Raw genomic sequence first — 19,563 nt, 5'->3', positions numbered from 1 at the left:
CCCCCCCCCCCCCCCCCCCCTTTTCAGGACATGTGCCACACTAAAGATCACGCTCCAGTATCAGCCAAAATGTAGTTGTTTTTCTCAATTTTAGAAGCATTTCTTTGAAAAAAAAAAAAATTCAACTGTTATCTGGAATAAGTAAACTTTAATTTTTCATCATTTAAAGCAGTTAAAATGTTGTATTTTTTCAGTAAAAGGCTAAAATTAATTTGTTGCCATATGGCAACATTATGCAAATATTGACGTGAAATGTGTACATTTTGCCTAATGGGCTCAATTGAATTACTATAAGTTTAGGCTACTCTAACAGTATGTTTGCAATTATTTATATTTTAAAAGAAAAACATAAAATTTATTTATTATGCTATTCCAGCCATTTTTTAATGAATATATTATCTAAATTATTAATTACACACTAATGTAAATTAATTGCTCACCAATAAAAATGAGTTATTCCAAAGGAAATCGTGTTGGCTCACTCAAATTATCTGTTCGTCCCCTGACATTTATAATCAATATACCCTTCTGGCTAAAGGAAGATTATGTATCAGAAATATGTTTTCAGTGACATATAGTTCGGTAATTGTAAGTGTTGTCAGTGTGTTGTGCTTATTTTGCCCCTAATCAAGTACATTGTATCCGTGTGTCTTCTTTCAGGTGTATATGACAGACTTATTACAGTGGTATTATTAATAATTATCAAAAACTACAATTAAAACTGAACTAATTTGACTGTAAACACATTGGGCTATACATGTTGATACATATAAGTTGAATTTGTTTAGTAATTATTTCAATAAAAGCATGTTTCTAAAGAAATAATGGATTTTTTGGCACTTTCCACGAATGCGCGTTGTTGCCATATGGCAACAAATTACCAACTACCCCCCCTTCAACTTTTTTTTTTTAATTTGTTTTTTTCAATTGCATTATTTAAGCATCCTGGAGTAATAAAAACACATCAAGATATTTTTACCATGTTTAAAAAAAAATTCATGCAATAGAGGGTTAAGCCTGGATTGACTACTAAATAAAAACCACAGTACACAAAACATTTCATTAAAACCTGTGTGACAAATATTGTATAATTCAACAAACTCAGATTTACATGTATTTCTTTTAAATTGTGCATGGAAATGTTCATAAAAATTTGTTGCATCAATAATCGGTTTAGCATCAAACCGTTGGCGTCTGTACCGTGAGGTACCCAGAGATTCCCACCCCTCATAATTATACACCCTGTGTGCTGTAACTGTCTCTCCTTTTAACCCTTGTCCATGTGTGGTTACGGAATTGCGTTATTGCATCCAGTTAATTGTTAAAGTGCTTCCTGAAGATTTGTGTAAGCTACAGCCGTCAGAATATGCCGTACAGGGAGATTACTTTTGTTAAAAGTTGGCCACATTGTGAGCCCAAGATAAAACTTTCATGTCGGAGTGAAGGACTTTTATTTTATCCTTCAGATTAGCATGGCCATTTATTGCTCTGTAACAAACTCCACGTAGATCTTATGCAGCTTGTTTAATTTCTCTCTGAGGTTCCCAGTGGTTTCTTCTTTGTTCTTGTACGTAGCTTCATATTTCTAATAGAAATATGTTCCTTCCTTTTCTAAGCACCTGGAGGAATTAGTGCACTAATGCATCGGAATCTGAAAGGCAGAAATAGCATAACATTGGGAAAGCATCTGCATGTCAGACTGCATCTAACAGGCCCGGCCCTCTCCTCTCACGGGGATGAAGACAATTCCCCGTAAAAGATGAAATGATGTGGTTACGCAGAAAGCTTAGAGAAAACACAAACATGAAAGCCCCACTTAAATATTGCCTGCATTGTTTCCAAGAAACAGCAAGTGAGGCGAGTTTGTTGTCTTATGCATGATCATGAGTTATCATGAAGAAATTGCGGTGCATGCTTTAAAGAGAAATATATATTTAAGATCCGCAAAAAGAAGAGCTTAGACTTACAGAAGCAGTGGGAAATGTGCTTTTTTGCTTTCATTTCACAAGTTAGATGAAAAGATCAATACCACTCTGATATCTGTGTGGCTACAGCCAGCAGACTAGCTTAGTCTAGACTGGAAGCAGTGTTAAGTGGCTAGTAACGAAACATTGCTTCTAGCCTACTTTAAAGCTCCCTCTTTGACATGTTATACCTGGGGTGGCCTCTAGCTCACCCTGTAAGAGCGTTCGCCCCGTGTAGGCTCCTGTAGTCCTGCACTGGCCCGGGTTATGATCGGACCTTTGCTGCGTGTCATCCCCCATCTCTCTCCCCTTTCCTGTCTATCCGCTGTCACTAATAAAGTTAAAATTCACGAAAAAAATCTAAAAAAATTAACATGTTATATCTTTTTTAACCTTTTTGTTTTTACACCGGATTTTTATTTTTTATTTTTTTATAAAACAAACAAAATACAACTATTTAATTTAGTGGGCTTTAGAGGCGTTGTTAGCTAGCTGTTTCCAGTGTTTGTGCTAAGCTAACCATCCCCTGTCTTTGGCTTAAATTTTACGGTATCAACATGAGGCTGTTATTGATCTTATTATCTAGACCAACACAGAGCAAAAAAGCGCATTTCCCAAGTTGTCAAAGAATTCCTTGAAGACGCTGTTGTAGTGCTATATATGTCTTAGAGGCTTAACTGTGTGCTCTTCACTGGCACTGACATGCAAATCACGCAAGGTTTGAATCCATTATGCCAGCCAAAAGTGACACCCAGCGTTACACAAGTGGGTAAAAATGTGAGCCATCCATGTGTCATGTTAAGAACAGCACAATCAGCCCACAGGGTCATCAAGGTCCTCTGTCCTTTCTGGTTCCAGTTTGGTATTCAGTCTGCCCTTTTGAATGTGGAATCCCTTTGAGATGTGATACTTTGGAAATTTGGCGTTAAGACCAAGTAGTGCGTTAAGTAGTGGGCTTGGTGTAATTGCACTCGGATGTTGAGTTCATTCTGAGCAGCAGCCAGTAGTCTGACCTGTAGCGTTCAGGTGCGTAAGTACTTCGTCAGCTGTCAACGCCACTGGAGCATTTCACTAGGTGTGAGACTCTGTGTGCATCTTTTGGCAGTGCTTGACTGTACGTTGTCCCCATGCCACACCACTTTATGGGTGATGCCTTTCCAGTTGCATAATATCGCTCAATAAAAAAACTCTGCACCATGACACATCTCACCCCGGCCCTTTGCCCTTTACTGTTAACCTTAGGAGCCAATGCACAAGTGTGTTTGCGTGTTAAGGGCTGTAACGAATGATTCTTTTCATGATTGATGGATCTATTACTTGTTTTGTTTATACAATTCCAGAAAATTTGGAAAAGCCATCACAAAAAGTGACACATTCAAATTGCTTGTTTTTTTTCCAACCAACTTTACAGCTCAAAGATATTTGGTTCATTCTCCTACACGACAAATAAAATTAGCTACACAATCCACACATTTGAGCAGGAACCAACAGAAAATGGTTCAATTATTATCAAAACCTATGCCAATTCATTTTCTTTTGATCGACTAATTGATTGATTTTTTTTTGCATGTTTTATTTTACATGTTTAACAGTAATCTATATCAATATTTGTGGATTTGAGAGTCTTTAGCTTCTTTGAGTCCGTTGCAATTCCAGATGTCATTCTGCCAATATCTGGCGCAGGTCACAGCTGATGGGGTTGGTTCAGCCAGGTCCTGGGGGCTGCACTGGGGGGCGTTCTCACACTCCAGTAGGTGGGACTTTGTCTGTGCCGCTCCACAGCTGCATGTGTCCCGAGTGTCTGTAGCTATTGTACATATATTGAGAAGTGCTTCACTCTGGTGGAGACGGGAAACGGTACTGATGAGTTACTAATGAATAACTAAAATGAACTCACCTAAAATCTAAATTAATTGACACAGAAAAATGTCCAATTAAGTCATTCATTTTAATAAATATATTAATTAGCACCTTACTGTCAACAAGTGTCATGGATGGTGTCTGTATTTGCGTTGCAGTAAAACATTTTGGGGTTTCTGGTTCTCGAGGTGTTGTAACTCAGACCTGCAACTGGGTCCTTCTGCCACCATTACAGAAAGAGTCCTGTGTCTGCAGCGATGGGCTGCTGCTGCTGTGTTGGAACAGATCATCACTGTACAGTGTGTCACTGCATTTTTGGCCAGCTGCCAAAAGCTGTTTATAGCTTAGCTGGGGTCAGGTTTGACAGCTCTAATAACCCTGAATGTACTCACCGTCTAATCCATAAAAGGCTTTACAATCAAAGCCGAGGATGACTGGGTACGCGGTGTGTTGTGTCTGTTTGTCCAGCAGTTTAGTTAGATATCTGACGTTGCGCAATAAACTAGCAATTGAGGGCTTTTATAGAATATCTCTTTTTTTTTTTTTTTTTTTTTTTTGATGTGTCTTTAATCCTAGGGATGTTGAAAACAAAAATGAACTTTAACCCATGCTCTAAAAATCTCACATTGCCTAGTGTTCTGCAATCCACCCCACCCAGGGGAACGGTTGCCACTAAAAATCCCCTCTTGTCTCATCTATAATCTGTTTGCAATAAGCATTAAATTATATTATATAAATTATACAAACAATGACCCAATGCCTTTTTTGGGTTTAATTCCAGATGCCCCCTCCACAGAGCAGCAGGAGCTGTTCACCAAGAAACTCCAGCAGTGCTGCATGCTCTTTGACTTCCTGGACTCTGTGATGGACCTGAAGAGCAAGGAGATCAAGAGGGCGACGCTCAACGAGCTCGTGGACTACGTTTCCACCAACAGAGGAGTGCTGGTGGAATCTACGTACCCAGAGATCACTAATATGGTGAGAAAACATGTAAACAGGGCTTTAAGTTCTTTGGGGCTTCTCTAAATTTCTGTGGCCTTTTTTAGATTTAGAAAATATCAGCAGTTAATTACAAAGTAGTGCTATTACATTTGTTTATTATTAAACGGCAAAGAGGTCTCCTCTCTGTGTCGCTGTGCAAAAATGGAGGGCCATTGTGTGTCTAGACAGGGTGTGTCACGTCAGCAGCACAGGAGAAACATTTGACCGTCTTCATGCCAAACCCCTTACCAAACTGGTTCCATTTAAGACCAGTATTCTGGGTGTAGTTCAAAGTTGTCTGTTTCTTTCCTGTCCTCTTTCTCTCACACCCACTGTATCACCCACTAAATACAGTACATGCAGATCAGAGGTCGAAAATGTTTATTTTGATGTACCATGGTCTCCAACATTGGACTGTACACACCGAATGTCTGTCTGACATCGTTTTGGTCACTCTTTTTTTCTTCTTTTTTTTCTCTCAAAAGCTTGATTTTGAGAGTAATAGGTGTCGTCTTTCAGCACTGTCTTCTTCTAGCAGTAGCTGCTCTTTAAAGCTCATATGACGACACCCACTTAGCCACAGTAAAGCAAAAAATAGTGCCAACCTTAATTATGTGTGCCAGAGGTTTGAGGTTTACTGTAGTAAGCGTCTTCAGCTCACTACCAATCATATTCACTGTAAAATGAATCCACTGGTTTAGGTTTTAGACCAACGTCTAACCTCAGTTGAATTACATACACTGAGCTAATGTCAGCATCTATCACACAGGACTCCTGTGAAAAAACTTAAAAAAATACGGACATTGTTTTATTGTTACACAAACACTCCTCCTCAAATGATCACAATTTGAACCATTAGATTCAAATATATCTTTAACATCCAGGACTCTTCTTACATTATGGCTGTGTCAGCCATGATTATTTACATGACAGCATGTCTGGAGTGATTGGTATCAGTTCTAGCACCGTGATTCACACGTATTCTTAGAAATCTGAAAAGAGTTACTAATCAGAAAGTAACCCGGGGAACAGTTGCATGTGTAAATCACAGTTAAAGTACTTACATTATATTGAATTAACATTTTATCTGGATATATACAGTACTTTAATAAGTGCAGCCAACAGAAAATCCAGACTGCAGGGCAGACTTGGCAAAGATTAAGTGATTAACACGTTGGCTGTGTCGCAGGAATCTTGTTAACACAATAGTCTGTTTGAAACCTAACCCATGCTATAGATTTGTGTTCATGGAGCAGGCGCCCTGAACAGCCTAGTTTCTTCCTACAGTACAGCAATGACTCTTGCAACATTTAGAACACAGCAGTCAGTACTGTAGTCGGTGCTGCAGTGATTCACTCCACACTGCAGATTATCATGATGGACACAAATGAGCACAGCTGAGTCAAGGAGTCTTCAGGTTATTAATGGACTGTAGGCACAGTATTTGTATGGATACACTTACACACACATACACATGTATATATGTATGTGTGTGTGTATAGATAGATGGATGGATGGATGGATAGATGGATATATCTCTATCTATAGATATATCCGTGTCTTACCTGCAACTATTGATTCATAGAAGTGATCTCGTAGAACGAGATCTCATCCCAAGAGACTGTTGGTCGAGGTAAAAAGTTGTCTTGCGAAATTGGTCACAAGTGCAGAGCAGCAGCCAGTAGACGGAGTCTGACCTGGTTACAGCTGGCTTTGAAGATGAGTCTGGCTTGGACCTCTAAATTAGCATAGACAATCCCTTGCCCCTTCTCCAAAATTGACTGAGTTAACTTTTGCATAGCGGTAGCAGAGTTGCAGTTGTATTAAAAATATGCCTGTAAAACCCAGCGTTACGTTAGAAGGTACCGCCGCTGTCTCTCTTTCCCTCTCTTGCTTGAGACACGAGGACTGCAGCGTGCAGTTTAGTTATATTTAGTTTGCTCTTGTTGATAAAAAGAAAAGAATTGATGTTTCACCAGAAATAGACGTGGTTCTATGAGGGAGAAGAAGGGTGGTTGAGTAGGATGCAGAGCATGTGAGAGGAGTTGAACTTTCCCTAACATTCTTAAGCAATCATAAAGGCTATAAAAGCCCAGAGAATCATGTATATAAAAAACACACAGATAAAACCCAGTTATATCAGTGACTGTGCTTGAGTTGTAATAAAAAAACAAGTAATAGCTTGTGCAATATGTTTTCTCTAGTAGTGCAAGCTAGCTTTACGTACTGCTGCCACAGTTTGGCAAACATTGGCACCTTGACGGCAATGAAAACATTGAAAATGAGGGTGGTCCCACCCTTAACGCAACCAAAAACTCACAGCAGGGACCTCATTGGATTTCAAATGGAGCATTATGGTTGCTTATAACACCAACATTTAATCAAAAGCTATCTCTCTACCTTCACTTTGTCAGTACTAAGCTTTAAAGCCAACAAAATAATAATTTCCCAATCAACATTGGACCTTGTGGTAAATACATGATAGATGCATGGGATTTTATGCTCTTTTTGTTTTGTTTTTTGTTTTCAATATGGAATGTGGAACTTTAATGTGCCAACACATACATTACGATTAGCGGCAAATCTTCTGTCAGCAGTCCAAAGTAATAAAATATAAAAGTGGTCAGTTATACACTAATGAATTACAGATATGAATCACATTAGACAGAGACAAGACATATCTGCTGTAGTTAATTTGCAGGTTATTTTAAAGTTATAATTTCAGATTATTTTGTGTGTTCATTTGAATAAAATAGGCTTTGATCTGAACATTGCCCATCAGTGACCCATTGAGCTACCACACTAGCAGGTGTGTAAGACTAAAATAGTTTAGACGCATGACTCAGGCCGATGCACAGGTGTTGCCAGTGGACCTTCTTTGTCATCCCATTTATTTATTCAGGGGCAGGATAGAGGGGCATGTGTCCAGCTCAAGAGCAACCTAGTCCTGTTTCTACGGACAGTCTTCTGAATGAGGTTAGATAAATAGCAGCTGCACTTTCAGAAAGCATGAATGATAATAGCTCTCCTGGATACTCCATGCTTGGCATCACATGATAATGAAGAGGTGAGGGTTTAAAGTGCTGCCCGTTATTATGCTGCAGCAAGAACTGCTTTGATCACTGAGGTTGTTAGGAGTCCCAACAGCAAGGTTTCTCATCAATATATTTCTATTTATTCTATCTCATGTATTTGCCAAGTCTTTCATTGTTTGATTGTGTTTTGCGTATATTATAGAGCACATCTCTGTTTTATTTTATTTTCTGTGCCAGAGACGAGTGAGAAACCAGCACGGTTTGTTCCCTTTTTTATTTGCCATAAATCCCACCTTCTTTTTTTATCCTTTTTGCTAATGCTGCACTCAGTGCGTGTAATTTTTTTCTTTATCTCACCCACTCTCTCTCTTTCTCTCTCAATTTGACCCCCCCACAGAGCTACAGCCTCCCTTGTCACCAGCAAAGTGTACACCGCTTTCCCTCACAAACGGCCCTTATAGGATCCTCCTACATAACTTTCACACACATATCACTGTTTCCTTTTTTTACCCTCACACTTCTTCTTTTTTCAGTCCTTCACAATATTTTCTCCTGTTTTGTCCAACTGTAGTTATTTTTCAACCCTCAGGAGGCCGAGGGATTTAATAAGCGTGCCGCGTGCTTGTGGTGAATAATGAAACCTATATTATTTACAGTGTGTATCTCCTCAAAAGAATGCCAAGAGTGTTCAAAGCAGTAATCAGAGCAAAGGGTGGCTACTTTGAAGAAACTACAATATGAGACATATTTTCAGTTATTTCACACTTTTTTGTTAGTTACATAATTCCACGTGTTCATTCATAGTTTGGATGCCTTCAGTGAACATCTAGAATGTAGATAGTCATGATAATAAAGGAAAAAAATTGAATTAGGAAGTGTGTTCAAACTGTGTGTGTGCGTGTGTGTGCATGGTTCATTTTTCATAATCTTCTGACATTTTAAAGGCTAAATGAGTAGATCAATACAGAACTACATTGGCCGCTTTAGTGGCACCGAATTCTGAGGTGTTTTGCCAGTGAGTTGAATGTAATGATTTCCAGGTGTATTTGTGGGTGCTTATATGTGCACCTTATTGCAGAGCTGGCAAACGTACAGTACATCTTACAGCAAACAGCCAGAAACTCCACAGAGTGCATCAAGCATTCAGTCAACAGGTTCCGTTACTGTTTGGCTAAAGAATGGGTGAGATGCTGGATGTAAGTAATGTTGGTACAATTCTCGATTCCAGATGGTGTTTTAATCAGCTCAGAACCAGCTGCACTTACGCTGTCAGACTTTTCTAAAATAACAGGAAGAACCCAAGCAGGCAAATTACAGCATGGTACAACAGTGGCCAGCTGAAGGGCATCTCTGAGCACACAGCTCATTCAGCCTTGAAAGGAGGCGGGCTACAGCCGCACGAGACATGCTGGGGACCATTCTTTTCAGCTAATGCCAAGATCGGACTAAAGTGGCCATGTAAAAAATCAAATTATCTGAATGTCTCAGCACCAAAGCATTGTTGCTGACCAAGTTTACCCTTTTTCAATGTGTACTTCCAGCAAGGTGATGTGCCTGTGTGCTTCCAGGGATGTTCTTAACTTCATAACTTTTTTTTTTTTATAATTCAGGCCGCGTAGGAAGCAAAGCAGGGAATGAGGAGATATTTGGCAGGTGTGCCTCATGAAGCTGCCACAGAGTGTAAATTAAATAAATCTTACACACCAATTGCACAAGACTGACATGTCACAGCAAGAGGTCGCTCTCTCTTTGGAATCTTAAAGGAGAATTTTACAAAGGAGAACTACACAGTGTTATCCTTGTTTATAGCCTCTAAACATGCTCAAAATGTCATTGAAAGTCACTACCCGTGTGCAGTTATTCCTTCCAAGCGGCTGAATTAACACAACTATGCCTTTCTGTCACATCTGCTGCAGTCAAATTTGCTGTGTGCACTCGGAAGGAATAACTGCACATGGCTAGTCACTTGTAATGATATTTTGAACATGTTTAGAGGCTAGAAACGTGTTTAAAACTTGCCCTGTTTAAGCCTGTTCGGTGCCTTAGCAGGAGGATAAAAGACGAATTCTCCTTTAACTCGGACCAAAGTTTAACGAAATTAAACTGTGCCCCAACAGAACGAACATCCAAGGGTTTTTGGTACTGATGGGCAGAAGTCATGATGATGGTAATTTTACTCTATAGAAAAAGAGTTTGGTCAAGTAGACATAGCTTAGTTTTTTTCTCTTTTTTTTCTCTTTTTTTTTTTTTACATTAAAATGTAACCTGTAGAAACATAGTTAACTGCAACCTCTTGCAAGCTATTCTTCTATTGCAAATGTCCATTTTCAGATTCTTGTTAGCGGTGGGTGTCCAACTTTAATTAGCTGTATGTTTTAGTAGGACATCAGTTTATTGTCAGATGTATTAGTTTTTATGCTTTGTTTTAAGAATTTTTCACCCATTTCTGCTCACTAGTTCTGAAATGAAACTCCCTTGCAAAGTTTTTTTGTTGGTTTTTCAGCAGTCAGAATTTGGGTTACTGTCAGGTTTAACATTTTTGTTATGGTTCCTCTCCCATTAGTGTCATTTGGATTTTCCAGCTGTCAATATGTGATTTAATGTTGTCTTTATCACTTACGCATGAGAGTGTACACCCAGTCACATAGTGCCAGCTTTTTCAGCTCCTCACTGCTGTGTGTGTTACTCTCAAATTTACCCTTGCTAAAAATAACAAGGTGGGATAGAGGTGGCGGTGACCTGTCTACAATGATTGTCTTCGGTACAGAATTTTAATGGGGAGTTGCTGCAGATTCAGACTCTGTTAGGGTTTTATCCAACCCCTCTGTGTTTTGGTGCTGTTATGAAACATCCTAAATTAAATCAAACATGCTGAGAAATAGTCTGGATAAAGTTTCTTTCCACTCTAAGTAGTAAAGCCAGCCAGCCTGCCAGTGGTGCTTTTTTTTCGAATTCAGAAGTACATTTTCTGTCCACACAGTGTGTAGCTGCAGTTGAGAGATTGCAGTTCACACCTGTCAGAATTTATTTTGAATACTTTAATACAAATTTTGCATTTACTTAATCTCTTGAAGCCACACAGCTCAAAACCTGGATAACTGTGTCTATTTGGTACCTTACTTAAAGTACAAAATCAGTAACCTTGTTTCAGTTGTTTGGCATATCGGCAAATAAGATGGAACCAATTGATTCACGATATGTCACGCTATAAGGACACTGTCCCACCAATTCCCCCTAATTACATACTGTGTGTAGTCAAAAAAAAAAAAGTAAGGTTTTTTTCAATTATGGTAGCAGTCTTTGAATGATGCAACAAGCAGCTTGTTTTATTAGGTGTGTGTGCGTGTGTGCGTGTGCGCGCTGGAAAACCAAATACAATTTGGTGAAACTAAAAAACATTTAATTAAATACAGCCACTATTGGGCATGATGGGCATACAGTTATCACAATCTGTCCCAGAAAAAATAACTGGTTATTTCATTAGCAGTGCTAGTAAACCTTCTTTATGTTATACATTTTTTTAAATTTAAATGTTAAATGATTTTATTTCTCCTCCCATCCAGATCTGCACCAATATATTCCGGACTCTTCCACCAAGCGACAACCCTGATTTTGACCCAGAAGAGGATGAGCCCACTCTCGAGGCCTCCTGGCCTCACGTTCAAGTAAGAATCCGGCACAGCCGGTCTGTCCTGAACTCCCTTTAGATTACATCATGTGTTGTAGTTACAAATTGAAAGGTATTTCTATTCATCATTTGTTTTCCCTTTACCTTCCAGTTGGTCTATGAGTTTCTCCTACGCTTTCTAGAGAATCCAGACTTCCAGCCCAGCATTGCAAAGCGCCACATTGATCAGAAATTTGTTCTGCAGGTAGGAGTCTATTTTGAAAACATTTAGCACAACTTGTCAGTTACAGGCATTAATCTACATTTCTTGTACATCCGTAGATAATTAGTTTCATAATTATATGTTCAGAGAGCATACTAGCTGGCAGTGTTGGGACAGCTCTAGGGCTGCAACTACAGATTATTTTTATTATCTATTGATCTCTAGATCATTTTCTGAATTAACTGATTAATTGTTTGGAATGAAAAATGACAGCAAACATTTACAGAGTTTAGCATTACATTCTCAAATGTCTTTTTTCCCGTCCAACTAACCTCCTAAACCCAAAGATAATACGTTTACGATCATAAAAGGTTATGAAAACAGAAAATACTCACATTTAAGAACCTTTCATTTTTTTTGCCATTTTGTTTGGGAAATTACCTTAATTATAGAATGATTAGTCGCTGCAGCTACAGATAGTCCCTTTTATTATGTGTTTTGAGACTTAAAGTTTGATTAGTTTGATGAGTCAAGCCATTTATTAATGGCGTAGCTCAGCTACATCTGCCCTCGCACAGTACCCACCTACTGCAGGAATGCTTCACTTGCTGTGTGAAGCTGCAGAGCCAATCAGAAGCTAACGGGGGACCACGGGGCCAGGAATGTTGGCCGGGCCACATCCGAGGTGCCTGGACTAACTTTCCATGATGTTGGTGTGTGTCGTGGGGGAACTTTAAATAGCTGGGACTGTGTTTGGAGCAAAGGGGACAAGGAGGTTGAGGTTTAGGTGGCAGTAAAGCCATGGAAAAAAAGCCCTTGGTTTGGTTAATTCAGTTGTCATAATACACACAGTGAAGGACAAGGTATTCAAATATATACGATAACAATCACATTAAGGTCCAATTCTCACAAAATTATTTCGCTTTTAACGATGAACCGGAGGCTTAAACATGAGATTGTCTAATAGAACCTATTTTGCTCCACATAGACTACACAACATCATAACTGAGCACCATAACATTATTTCATAACTCCTCTCCAAACTGTCAGAGATGTAGAACATGTGAGGGGGCTTCACATGCTCTGGAAATGTCCTAGCTTTGAAACCTATTGGAAATACGTCAAAAACTACAAAGATTCCCTCTGACCCAAGGATATGGATTCTGGGAGATATACAGATTCTAGATGCAAGCTTAAATAAAAAATATTTTATATCACTTGTGGGTACACCTGGTAAAAAGTGTACTTTGCAGATTAGGAAATCAGAATTTCCTCCATCACAGAGACAATGTTTAAGGAAATTAACATCTTACAGCAAACCTAAAAGAAATTGTATTCAGTGTGAGGAGGAACCCAGAGTTGTACGAAGAGATAGGGAGTAGTTTCTTGGTCTTACTACCATCATTACATAAGTGTTACTAATAAATCTGTATAGAACTTGCTCCCTTTTTATATTTTGTCTACCAAATTCATGATTATTTGGTAACTTATACAGCACTTGATTGTACTCTATTTTGCTTTTCAGATGTCACTAAGGTCAAACTCAGGCCATTGTTATCTATTTTTATTTATATATATATTTTTTAACTGTTCCAGGGTTGAGGGTGGGGATTGGTGAGGGGTTCTGATTTTGTATGTCTTTTTCTTGTTTGTGAAATTATACTTATAAAAAAGGCTTCAAGAAAATATCTAATAATAAAATAGTATCTAATATCTTAAATAAAATAAGTTTTGGCCTAAAATATCTTAAAAAAATAAACGTGCGATTGTCCTGTAAATGTAAGACAGAGCCTTGAGGTTTTAAATGTAAATAGAAAACTGCTAGTTGCTTTACAATTATTATTAATATTATTATTATTGGTAATACTTATACACGTCCCTTTTTGTCACATGGTTGCACTTGTTGCACTATGTAAAGTTTTAATCTCATCATATTTGGAGGGCAGAGAGGCTTTTAGTCAGGGAATTACTCATTTCATTTCAGTAATGACTTTTTACAGTGGATAATCTTTCTATCCTAACTATGAAATTAATGTAATGTTCATTTTTGTTCTCATCTTTAAATAATTCTTAGCAAATTGCCTTTATGATTGTGCCTTGTGTCTAACTACAGATGGACACAACCCGTTGGAGAGTAGTGATTGGGTCCTGAGAAAAGTCAAATCCTAGTGTGACCTATTGTGGATGAATATTGACGTTACTTCAGGCATACACAGCGTGTCTGAATTATACTCTGCCGTCAGTTCAGTGTCTGTTTCCCATTTCATTCTTATCGATCAACTTCATTTTAAATTAATTTCTTCTGTCTGGTCAGTAAGGATGCAAGTTTTACCGAAACACTGAGTGAAGAGACAAAATGTGTTTTTACAGTTTTCTTCTTTTCCTCTCTGTACATATTGTACTTTCAGGATTATTTAGGTGTCATGCTGTTTAGGGCCAGACTATTAGAAGTCAGCAAATATCTCTATCACAAGTTTCCAAAGCCCGAGGCGATATCTTTAAGTCGCATTTTCTGTATAAATAAGACATTAAATCTACAAAAGTGTAAAAACATGCAAGAAGCTGCTCCCTTTTGAGAATCTTTAGCCAAAATGTGGCATTTTTGCTTGATAAATAACAAATGAATTATCCAAATGGTTCCAGTTTGTTTACTGTCAATCAACTCAGTTTTAGCCCTAATGCTGATTTATCTTTTCAGTTTTATTTCTAATGCTCTTCACTAATCGCGTATATGTTGGAGATAACTAGTTTCACAAGAAGTACTTACCATAGCCTTTAATATGTATTTTTAAGTATTTTAAATGGTACAAGGAGACATTTTATTCATGTTCAAGTGGTAAAAAATTAAACGTAGTATATAAATGCATAAAAATACAATTAGCACTGTGAGAAGGCGTGAGGTAGACCGCCGCGGTATGGATTTCTTTTCTTTCTTTTTTTCGAATATTCATTTTCTAGCCCCTGATTTCTTTTTTTTTTTTGACTATTTTTTTTTATTTTTTTTATTTTTTTGACTATTTTTTGACTATTTAAATCTTGATTGGATTTCAGGATCTTCATTAAAAGCCCTAGTGTGGAGATATGATAAAAGATAGATATTATCAATTCACTAGAAACCCTTTTCAAATGAATCTGGGGAAAAAATGAAAACTGAAGTAGAGTGTGTTTGTCCTTTTCAGCTTCTGGAGCTGTTTGACAGCGAGGACCCGAGGGAGAGGGACTTCTTGAAGACCATCCTGCATCGGATTTATGGAAAGTTCCTGGGGTTGCGTGCCTTCATCCGGAAGCAAATCAACAACATTTTCTTGCGGTGAGTAAAATGTTCAAAAGGCAGCCAATGTGACAGGAAAACGTGTTTAATGTGCTATCATGTTGAGCGGGTCTTTTTTTGTTTTACAATATTCTCTTCACGTCTGTAAAATGTAAAGAAGAAATAAAGATTAATCCCAGCTTTCTAAAAAGGAAAGGATAAATATTCTCAACAGTAATGTGTCTTTCTTTACGGCTCCTGTCATGTGTGACAATGGGCTTTAGATGATTGAAACGGGGTACTTGATGTCGTTTCCAACAGGCAATGTGGCAAACGGTGTGCACCCACTTTGACCATCTGCCAATGAGAATAAAAATAGTGTCACAGTTGTCAGGCTCTGTCTGTATGTCTCATGGCTGCACAGCAAAATGGAAATGGGTTATCAAACAGTAGGCAATTTGATTGAGCAGTTGCTTTAAGGTACCCAGCTAAATATGTCAATTGTTTCAAGTCATTCTTAGTCAGGTACTAAATAGGAATTCTTACCACATTAAGAACTTGGAGTCTTTTGATAAAGAACAAACTGTGATCCCTATTTCCTGTACTTTAGATCCTGTACTAAATGCAGACTGACAACTGATAGACAACTTTCTGGGGTACAAGTCATGTAAAACTTCATATACAAGCTGTCTTATTAGAGTTTTTGGTCTGCCTATCATGGGACCCCAGTGACATTTAATTTCTAAAACCCAAATTGAGTGACAACATTTGAAAGGAACAATATTGGGAGCAGCCTGAGTCAGATGTTCTGATCAGTGTGCTTTGTTGGGTTCATGTGTTTAATAATTTCTGTTGCAGGTTCATCTATGAAACTGAGCACTTCAATGGTGTTGCTGAGCTGCTAGAAATCCTGGGAAGGTGAGTAACAATGCTTGCACAATATTATCACCAATAATAGCCTCTGGGTTTAAATGCTGAGTCTCTAAACAAAACTTAAAGACTTCTGTATAACACTTTCAGTAGATGGTAAACACATTAGATTGTAAAATATTTCTAGGGGTATCACAATTTTGCCGGTAGCATGCGTTTAAAGACACAGATTAGCGTTAGCTTACCTGCAGCCTGCAGGTTGACTTTTCCAGACACAATGGCCAAAGTCGGAGAACACAGATGAAAAAAACAGAACTGGAAAGTGCTCCTCCTTTCCTGATGTCACTGGTGTGGCAACATTATCAAAATATCCCTTTCTTCCTTCTCGTGAGTGAGTTTTGTATACAAACAACAAAGGTAAAGCATGTTGGCTCCTACGGGACTCCAAGCATTCATGTGCACCTTGTTAAACGGATGGTGCATTCCATAGCACCTTGTTAACTCGGAGAAACTAGAACTGTTGTTGCTAAGTACCCTTCTGCCATCTAGTGGCTATTATTTTGTCTCTTCCGTCTCTCTTGAAAAATAATAATACATTTTATTTAACAGCGCCTTTCTAAGCACTCAAGGTCGCTTTACAGACCATAAAAGACAGTTACATGGAACATAAAAGTATAAACAGTTATGAAAAAATGACAAAAAAGTGTATTTACAAATAAGCAAGCTGGAACAGGTGGGTTTTGAACAGGGGGAGAGAGTTGATACTGCGGAGGTCAGGTTGGAGTGAGGAAAAGAACCTGGTTTAAATTGAAAATTGAATAGAATTGTGACCATAAAGACCCTGAACAGGTGTTTTCAGTTAATCTGTGTGATTGGACCTCTTTCCAGGACTGTTTGGGTGTGTATAGACTGATTGATGACTTCTGAGTCTATTATTAGATTTCTTGCACCTCTTAGGGCAGGACAAATGGTTCAAATGGAATCATTTTTATTTGTGACCTAAAAAAAATCTCCATCTTAGCTCCAGTCTTCCTTCAACCTGGGCAGAAGTCTAATTAGCCGGAATAACTGAAACCCATGTGTGGATGTTCAGAGGCTTTAAAATTGAAGGTCAGATTGACTTGTGGATTTGGAGAATCATGACACACCTAGTAATTTCTGTTTTTTGTAACACTTACTTTTTTGGGAAGTTTTTATCATTCTCAAAGAAAGATGATGGATTTGAAAAACTGTATTCAGTATCATAGAAACCTGGTCTTTATTCTGTCCCTGCTTTACTGTAACAGTCCTGGTTGTATGTTTTCCTTTTTGCACAGTGATCCGTCTAACATTGTCTTGCTGTTTTTGTGTTTATAGTATCATCAATGGGTTCGCGTTGCCTCTGAAGGCAGAGCACAAGCAGTTCCTTATGAAGGTGCTTATCCCGTTACATACAGCTAAAGGACTGGCCCTTTTCCATGCACAGGTAGGAGAAAGTCTTTTATATTTATTATATTATAGTTAGAACTCATATTATATTTGGCTACATATCGTTAGTAACAATCTTGTTTTTATTATTGAGCTGCACAGTGCATATTTGAAATATTGGAGATTTAATGTATACAGCTATTACTTAAGATTGTTTCTGCAGGATTAGACACTGCCATGCTGTAATCTTTGTACTATAGCACCTTCTGGGGGCTTGGAAGTGGAAATGCACCGATTCAGTGACTATCCCTGTGTTTCAGTGTATCTTAGCTGCACGGTGGGAACGTAGAAGAATAATTATCGATCATAGGTTTTATTTCTAAATGCATTTTAAACAAGATATGTTTTTTCAGATGACTTTCTATGCCGTATTTATCAAATGCAGTTTTTTGGAACATTGTGTACTTTTACTCTTTTTCTTTTGTGTCTTTTTTTCAGCTGGCCTACTGTGTGGTCCAGTTCCTGGAGAAAGATCCTACACTCACTGAACCGGTACTTATTTTTATCATTCCTCCCACAGAAAGCACAAAGCCTCAAGCACTAAATTAGTCCACACTGCAGAGAAATGTGTAGTGGGTGCCAGCAACCACCCACTCAAACAGGCTGTTGGAGGTTTGGTTTTTCAGACATTAGGGAAAAATTATCACAAAATTGTCTTATGTTCTCTGTGCAGGTGATCCGCGGGTTGCTGAAGTTTTGGCCTAAAACCTGCAGCCAAAAAGAGGTATTCTTCATGTCTGTATAATTACACTTTACACTTACCACAATTGTCAACCAGATTATACTTAGTTTTGCTTTGCGTTCTGCTCCTCTTATCTATTTAGGTGATGTTCCTGGGTGAAATTGAGGAGATTCTGGATGTTATTGAGCCAACACAATTCAAGAAAATCCAGGAGCCGTTGTTCAAACAGATCTCTAAATGTGTTGCCAATCCACATTTTCAGGTACGTTGTGACATGAAATGTACAGAGACATACAATCACTTACAGGGCTGTACGGCAAAGTTTAATACAGTTTTTTTTGCAAATTGGGTGAATGGGAGCCTCCTCTTAGAGTAGTTTGCGTTTTGAAGACATTTTATTTCTGCAACTTTTTTAAAAGTGCATTCATGAATGATTCTTTGCAACAGCAAATTATTTCCAACTTCATGCAGGCCTAATTGAGGCTACTTTTAAAATCGCTGACCATCAGTAGGCCTATCCACAAGTCAACAAAACATACTTAACATGTAATTGGCAAGTAAGATGGCAACATTTGGTTGAAGGCCAAGGGTCCACCCCCTGAAAAGCTTGAGCATTTAAGACTTAATTTCCTGCAATCTGGTGAGTTTGTATGCCCCCATTTCTACCTTTTTAAATAATAGGTAATAATAGCAATAAATATGCCGGAAACATCTTCATGTAAAGGGAAACATAGATTACAATCCAAAAAAACATAATCGACTATACTGCAGTAAGGCTCTCAGGCGTTCTGTATTGCTTACAAATTATTATTTTCCTTTGGATAGACTTTTCTTATCATACCTGAGTCAGCACACATGTAGCTTAGGCATCACTTACTTCTCCCTCCTCTTAAGCATATTTTGTTGGGGAAGTAACCTCTGTAAATGTGCACATGACATTTTTTCACCTCATTTATACATTATTAATTTTAATTTATCAGTAAACTCCTGGACTGTAATATTTCAGATGTGTGTGAACAAGATTTCTGCTCATGTCCAAAACCTTGAGCACAATCCAAATATAACTCATCCCATCTGTGTTCTCTGAGGATTGGTCGTGATATTTTTTGAAAAATAAAGTTATAATTGGGTAGTACAGGAATGAAGTCACTATATTTCAGGAAATAATCTATCTGCACCATAGGTCAATGAGGCTGCACTTTTGATGCGCAGAGGTGTTCACTGTGGGGGCACTGCAAAGAGAAATAAACGCAAGTCGTCCTCCAACTGCAGCCTTGATCTGTTTAATCTACTCACACAAGTAGGTGGAGGTGAAGGGGATTAGGACTTTCATAGCCTTAGTGGAGATCTGGGGGAACTCGCTCTCCACAGACAACCACAAATATGTGTATGGCATTTCTCCCAGTCTATGTCTCACTGCGGGAGCGATTTGCAGCCTTGGACCCCGACAAGGTGAAACCTAACTTTACCTCAGCATCATATTTCCTGCGTTTTATTGCTGGGACAAGGAAACAATGCATTTTAAAGTTATTACACGCACACACAATACCGATCTCAATAGAGCTGCATACGTTGTTTTTTTTCTTTGTGTATCGCGCCTTCTCTGTGACTCTTTAGCGCCCCC

At 38.3% G+C, this 19,563-nt stretch overlaps 1 protein-coding gene and 1 long non-coding RNA gene across 3 annotated transcripts in view; one reads left to right on the top strand and one right to left on the bottom strand.

Annotated features, from left to right (window-relative positions):
• The window catches only part of LOC117961927, a 23,836-nt gene extending 20,044 nt beyond the window's left edge, over positions 1 to 3,792 (bottom strand). Inside the window, exon 1 of the long non-coding RNA XR_004660516.1 lies at positions 2,156 to 3,792. This is a non-coding gene — a long non-coding RNA (uncharacterized LOC117961927). The remainder of the gene's footprint in view (positions 1 to 2,155) is intronic.
• ppp2r5a (protein phosphatase 2, regulatory subunit B', alpha isoform) overlaps positions 1 to 19,563 on the top strand; it is a 37,909-nt gene that overhangs the window by 12,545 nt on the left and 5,801 nt on the right. The window contains exons 2-10 of one of the 2 annotated variants that reach the window (XM_034900926.1): positions 4,606 to 4,802; positions 11,404 to 11,505; positions 11,620 to 11,712; positions 14,850 to 14,980; positions 15,779 to 15,838; positions 17,147 to 17,255; positions 17,699 to 17,749; positions 17,931 to 17,981; positions 18,082 to 18,201. In XM_034900926.1, the coding sequence (XP_034756817.1) occupies positions 4,606 to 4,802; positions 11,404 to 11,505; positions 11,620 to 11,712; positions 14,850 to 14,980; positions 15,779 to 15,838; positions 17,147 to 17,255; positions 17,699 to 17,749; positions 17,931 to 17,981; positions 18,082 to 18,201 (914 nt within the window). Of the gene's footprint in view, positions 1 to 4,605; positions 4,803 to 11,403; positions 11,506 to 11,619; positions 11,713 to 14,849; positions 14,981 to 15,778; positions 15,839 to 17,146; positions 17,256 to 17,695; positions 17,750 to 17,930; positions 17,982 to 18,081; positions 18,202 to 19,563 lie in introns of both variants that reach the window. The other variant, XM_034900925.1, reaches the window with a different exon arrangement.

This window comes from Etheostoma cragini, chromosome 18 (assembly GCF_013103735.1).
Source record: "Etheostoma cragini isolate CJK2018 chromosome 18, CSU_Ecrag_1.0, whole genome shotgun sequence".
Lineage (NCBI taxonomy): Eukaryota > Metazoa > Chordata > Actinopteri > Perciformes > Percidae > Etheostoma > Etheostoma cragini.
This window is presented reverse-complemented; position numbering and strand designations above follow the sequence as displayed.